The following is a 6,361-nucleotide window of genomic DNA, read 5'->3' as shown; positions in this document are numbered from 1 at the left end:
GTAAGGCTCATAGGGTTCCCTGGATTATCCTAAATTTGTTGTCTCTTCTGCAGGTTGCTGTTAGTTGCCATGAACAGAATGCTGAATATATAAACCAGATTGTATAGTGATACAACAGCTATTTAGAAAGGAAAGAGAGAAAAATTTATAGTGGTAAAAGGAGTAATAATGGAAGTTTTATTTCTGTGATTTAGGTGTGGCCACATAATCATAATGCGGCAAAACAAAAATAAAGCCATTTTAGATTGTCCTTAATAGGAAAAAACAATGTCTCTCTTTCTCCCTGGTTGTTATGTGGTCCCCACCTTTGCACAAAGGTTTTAGGGTCTTTTATAATAGCGAGGGGTGCCCAAGCTCACCAATATGATTGTGAGGTCATTGAGTGTTAAGCAAAGTCTCAGAAAGGGTTTGATTTTTTTTTTTTTTTTTGCCTTTAGGAAAAGTAGGTTCTTTTACATGGTTTGGCTCACAATTTAAGTGGTTATAAATATATTATATATACACATGGTATAATGGTATAAATAGATTTATAAATATACATCATTCTTTGCTACACCTTGAATGCTGACATGTAATCTTTGGGCTTAGCAGGGTGAAAGATAGAATGGTGCCCATTCCATCTTTCTGGAGCACACTTAAGTTTCTCGTCTAGAGTAGCAAATCATTAGGTAAGACATCAATCATTTCTTGCACTAATGGACACACTCGATGAGGTAATTGTTGTTCAACAACTTTGCAATGCCCTTTCATCTTCAATTAAATTAACCACAAAATGTAAAAACACAAATACTGAGGAAAATCTGAGTTTTACAGAAAGAATACAATTGATGTGTTGGGGATAGGAACGTTCATTACCCGCTTACACCCTAAGACAACGAGAATACCCGTTTTTTGGTTTTTTTGGTTTTAAAATGTGGCCTGAGCCTATTCACCTCAAATCCTTCTTGGTAGAGCACCACGTTTGTGCAATTTTGACATAACAACAACAACAACAAAACCCAACAACAAAAACAACACTCAGACTCAAGCTCCCAAACCTCACACATACAAAACCATCTGTGCTTTGGGAACATTTTAGCAGTGGTTTTAAACATGGCATTTTGTCTTCTTCACATTTTCAGATAATAAGGTGGGATGCAGAAGTCACGTGGCCACTCCGAATGGTCACATGACTTTGGGGGTGGGGTGGCCCTGCTGTTTGGAGAGGGAGACAGGTTGGCAAAGAAAGCCTTGTCACCTTTCTAGTACATCTATGGCTAGGGAAAAATAACTGAACTATCTACAGAAACATAAAAGATTCCCTTTCTTGTTTTTTCTACCGAAGGTATTATTGGGTAATTCTGCACACATATCCCCAAATTATAAAATGCCGTTCAAATGATACGATCCTGTGAATTACCACATCAACCATCTAACTTTGGCAATATCAAACCTCATTTTCAAACCATTACTATAGAATGAGGTTGACTGAAGTGATGTGTTTGTTGACTCAATCTTAGGTACTGAAACAGATGTGCAGAAATTATCTACAAAGAATGGTCACAAGACAAAAATATAACATTTATACTCAAATTACAAGAATTTTTCCAGTCATTGTAAACTTTTTTAATTATTGCTTTTGAATGATAAATTGTATAATAAATTATGAAGGATTATCATTGAAAAAATAATTATGGCTAGGCAATAGTCTTAGCGATGGGAAGGCTATGCAAACATATTCACACAAATATTTAAAATACACAGGTTCAAATATATAGATGGGGTGTAAATAAGTATATATATATATATAATATGTATATATAGTCTTTGCCTCATTTATGCCCTGAGATTTCAGTAACTTTGGAGTTCCTTCTTTAATTCCAGAGAGGTGAGGGGAAACCATTTGCCGTCAGGAGAGCTTTGCAGAACTGGAATTATGTACACGCAACTTGTTACAGGCACCCTGACTCTCCAAGTCATAAGTTAAAAAACAAAACAAAACACTTTTCGTTTTCTGAAAATCTTAAGGATCCATTGATTCAACTGTTTCTTGTTTGACCTTGACAGGTCCCAGAGGTAGTGGGTTGCTGTGAGGCAACTTCATGAGGGATGGGTCTGATGACTCATAAAGGTTACACCCTGAGAGGAGTCCATTCCCCATGTTTCTTTGCAAAGACACTTTCAGGCCAGTTTCTTCTTTCTCTTTTCTGACCACAGCCAGAATTTCCTTCTCCACCACAGAGGTCACATCGATGTTGTCCTCCATGTCCTCGAGCCGGTCGGCATTGTCACTGATGTCAAATTTCTCGATTTCTTCGTTGATTCGGGTCAGGTCCTCCAAAGGCAAGCCCGTGGCCGGGGCCACTGGACAGTTCCCCTTCAGGTGGACCTTGAGGCTGCAGAGATGGATGTAGCTCTTGTGGCAATGGGCACACTTGTGGGGCCGCTCCCGGGTGTGTAGGCGCTTGTGGAGTTTCAGGTGCACAAACTGGGTGAATTTGGCAGGGCACACCTTGCACTGGTAAGGTTTCTCGCCAGAGTGGAGTCGCAGGTGGGTCTTGAGGTTGCTGGTGCTGCTAAATCGCTTGTGGCAAACCTACAGTGCGGGGAAGAGGGCAGAGAAGGGAGAGGGGAAGACCGGAAGATTAAGAGTTGCCAAGGGGAGGGGCACATTTACGAACCAACACCCAGCAACTCAGGAGGAGAGAAGCCTTCCTGTGGTACCTACGGTGTGGCATTAAGCAAACAGGGCGATGTGGCCACATTGCGCATGAGGTGGTGTTTATTTCCCCCACCATTTTCCACCCACTGGAAGCCGCTGTGTCATCATCTCAGCTCACAGCGGGTACAGGGCTATCACCCCATGGCAAGGCAGAACTGCGCTGGCTTAATCTGCGGGCTCTATGACCTAGGGAGGGCAACTCCGCAGACATTTTCCACTAAGGTTAAAAGTCCTACCCAGAAAATACTGCCCACCTGGCATTCATGTGGCTTTTCTCCCGTGTGTACCAGGTAGTGTTTCTGCAGGTGGGCGAGCTGAGTAAAGCCTTTGTTGCAAGTCTGACATTTGAAAGGCCGTTCTCCACTGTGCACTCTGAGGTGGACCTGGGAAGAAGCCACACGTGTTAGCTCTGCTCTTAGATGGCTGGAAGAGTTAATATTTCTGCCTAAGGACTCAGGCGTTTATGATGCAAACATCTTAAGAACAGCATCAAGACAAAGTCTTAAAGAGAACGAATAAAGCCCCATGTTTTCAGAACCCTTGGTTTTGTTTGAGCTGAAGGAACAAAAGTCACAGGCTAGCAGGGACTTTAAAATGATCTTCTAGCCCAAACCCCATGACTTTAGTATTCAGAGGAAACTCAGGGGAGGTGAAGTAACTTGTCCAAAGCCACACAGCCAGAAGTGGCAAAAGCAGAATCAGACCCACATTCGGGATTCCCAGACTGTCTCACGCCACTGAAAATGAAATTTATAACCTGTGGAAAGCGAGCTAAATACGAACGTGGTGTATGCACCTGCAGGTACAGATACCAGCAGAACCATCTGACTGCTCTATTTTGAGGCCTACCTTCAGATTTGAGAGCTGGCCAAAAGTCTTGGAGCAAACGTTGCATTCATACTTAATCTTGCCATTCTGCTTCTTCAGGGGGTAGGGAAGTGTCTTGTAGCCAGTCATGTTTCTTTTGTTTTTCATGAGATTCATGGCTTCATCACTGCTGGGGGGTGCCATCGCTGCTGAGGTAGCTTTGGGCTGCACCACGTGTTCTGCCGTGGCAGCCGTCCCTGCAGTCGGAGACCCGCTGGTGGGGCTACATGCCTTGTCCTTCATGCTGGCAGCGGCCCCGGTGAGGGAGAAGGCACTGTGGGGCGCTGGGACCAGCACCTCTCTGGGATGGTCAGGCTGAAGCAACCTCCGGGCTCCTTCTGAGGGCAGTGAGCTGGGGAGAGTGGCGGGGTTGAGCATGGGGTGAGGCAGGTTGCCCCCACCGAGGAGATTACTATAGACAGGGTACAACCTGGGGAAGAGGCCAAAGTTGTTGATGCCGTTGATACTGCCCACAGTGCTCAGGCTGTTACAATTCATACCATAGGGGGGTAAGAGAAACTTAGGGTAGTGAGCATTGTAGGAGGGGATGAAGGCCGGTGAGAGGTGGTGGGGAGGCGCGTATCCGGGGTAAGCACCCAGACCTTCAGTGCCATAGGTGTAAGGGTAAGAGTCCCGATGTTCTTGAGAGCCAGGAGCCAGAGGTGACACGGACACAGTGTTCCCCGGGCTGCTGTGGGGACTGGAGCTTTTGAGGCTTTGGTCGGGGCTGCTTCTTGCTGAGGGACTGGGCGTTGTGGAGGACGGAATGGGGGAGTGAGTGATGTATGTCGGCCTCTCCATCCCATAGGCCAAGGAAGCTTTCAAAATGTCTTCTGCTCGCGGGGCCCGGATTGGGTACACGACCCGAGGGTAGAAGGGCATTTCGGGGCTCCCGTTCCTTCTGAAGCCGTCCATATCCTTTTCTGAAGTACAGGGTGAAATGTTCGAACGGTAGAAGTCCTTTCCCTTGAAGGGGCTGGAGTCCAGTTTTAGGATTTCTTTCACACTGTGCTCTCTCTTGGGGACATTCTTTGGGCAAAGGTCATTTTTCTCAGCGCTCTGCTGCTTTGGATGGCTCTGGGTTTGTGCTGAGATAAAGAAGAAAGGATGATTACTCAGAGGGGTACAGAGAACCGAAGTGAAATTGCCAAAGTTGTCCTCTCCTTGAGAAAACCTGAGCACCAGCTGGCCACAAGTGAAAGACACCTGGTTTCTCAACACCCTCTCATGCCGGAGGGCTCGGGGCCACTCACTCAAAACACGGCTCCATTTCCTTCTCAGCAAAACAGGGTCACCGGCAGCATCAATCAAATGAATAGCGCCGTGTGGATTATGTTCTTTCCACTAGCAAAAGGTCTTACGATGGAAAAGTGCTGTTCAAGCTAGAACAGGAGAGCTTGCTTCCATTAAAATGGGGTGGAAAAATACTGGGGTCGGGGGTGTCATAGGTTAATAAGTGTTATTCTGAGGAAATCAGCACACCCTGTGAACTAGATGTGAAAGATTAAGACTCATTTCAAGTAATAAGCAGTCATCAATTTTCGCCTCGATTCTCATTTAATACAAATTTGATAAAAACCCTGTTCAAACTGCCTTTGCCAAATAACAGATTAGAAATACAGATGCCACCCCTTCCCCTTGAATTGCTGACAACACAAGAATTTCACCGAGGCTTTATCTGGTCTAACCAGGCTCCCAGCAATGCTGTCCCCTGGAATCACAAGGTGTGACACAGTCGTCTCTGCCAAACCACAACGGGCACGTCCCAAGCCAGTTCAATTACTTAGAACACCAAAGAAAGCAGGCAGCTAAGATGAAAGCATTTATTCCAAAAGACGGCATATTATTACTTGGTAAATATGCTATTTAGGAACAGCAGCAATGAAAAGGGCATTTCCAGGCCGTCGCCAGCCCTGCCCCTCCAAACACACAGAATAAACGATGCCTTCAGGAAAACACCAGCCAGAACAGGGAAGACCAAAAATTCCCTGCTCAGCCTTGTTTGGAAATCAAAAGTAAAACATATGCTGCTTAGTTGGAGCTCGGATTATTGGAGCTCCAACCTAGGAGCAGGAGCGAGTTGAAGGCATCAGCCGATGGTGTGTGTTAGATGCCACGAGAAGCAAGAGAGCTCTTGGCCTTAGCATTATAAGAGAACAAGATCTGGGGGGATCAGGCCAAAGCCTCTGTAAATGTATCACTCATTGTCTCAAAAAAAGGGTCCCTGTTTGGTTTATTGAGACAAAACTCCAGGCTTGGTATCTGATAGGTCTAGAAATGAACTCAGTGGAAGTCCAGATTCCAAACTCTTCAAATCTATTCTCTAGGCTGACAGGCTTCAGGGATCTGATTCCAGTTTGAAAGCCCCTCAGAGAATGTTATCTGCTGCTGGCTGTTATCAGTTACTCACGGGTGAGCCAGCAGCCCCAGAATAAACACAGCCAAGACACTATCAGGGAAGATGCTGATGGGGGCAGTGATGGAAAGCTTGTTGAGGGAGAGGGATTTCTGAAGCCACTAAACCAAAATAAATATCCCCTTATCAGGCCAATATCAGTCTTTCAGGGTTTTTATTAGTGAGGCCCAGCAGGCAGGAAGTTCAAATCGTCACTTTTGTTTTTTAAAGCTGAAATGGTAAAGGAAGAGAGACAACTAAGTTGGAAAACTGATAGGCAAGGCATCTATCTCACAGCCACAGGAAGGAATTTTATGGAGGTGAAAAAGAATGATTTGGAGGCATCCGTAGAGGCCGAAATTAAAAAAAAAAAAAAAAAAAAAAAAAAAATTTCACCA

At 45.0% G+C, this 6,361-nt stretch overlaps 1 protein-coding gene across 2 annotated transcripts in view; it reads right to left on the bottom strand.

Annotated features, from left to right (window-relative positions):
* Positions 1 to 412: 412 nt before the first annotated feature.
* The window catches only part of PRDM1 (PR/SET domain 1), a 21,910-nt gene continuing 15,961 nt past the window's right edge, over positions 413 to 6,361 (bottom strand). Inside the window, exons 5-7 of one of the 2 annotated variants that reach the window (XM_006926040.3) lie at positions 3,551 to 4,656; positions 2,956 to 3,084; positions 413 to 2,575 (exon numbers count right to left, since the gene is read on the bottom strand). In XM_006926040.3, coding sequence (XP_006926102.1) covers positions 2,003 to 2,575; positions 2,956 to 3,084; positions 3,551 to 4,656 — 1,808 coding nt within the window. In that variant the 3' untranslated portion in view covers positions 413 to 2,002. The remainder of the gene's footprint in view (positions 2,576 to 2,955; positions 3,085 to 3,550; positions 4,657 to 6,361) is intronic. The other variant, XM_006926041.3, reaches the window with a different exon arrangement.

Source organism: Pteropus alecto, unplaced genomic scaffold (assembly GCF_000325575.1).
Source record: "Pteropus alecto unplaced genomic scaffold, ASM32557v1 scaffold79, whole genome shotgun sequence".
NCBI classification, from domain to species: Eukaryota; Metazoa; Chordata; class Mammalia; order Chiroptera; family Pteropodidae; genus Pteropus; species Pteropus alecto.
Note: the sequence above shows the minus strand (reverse complement) of the source record. Positions and strands in the feature narration are given on the sequence as shown.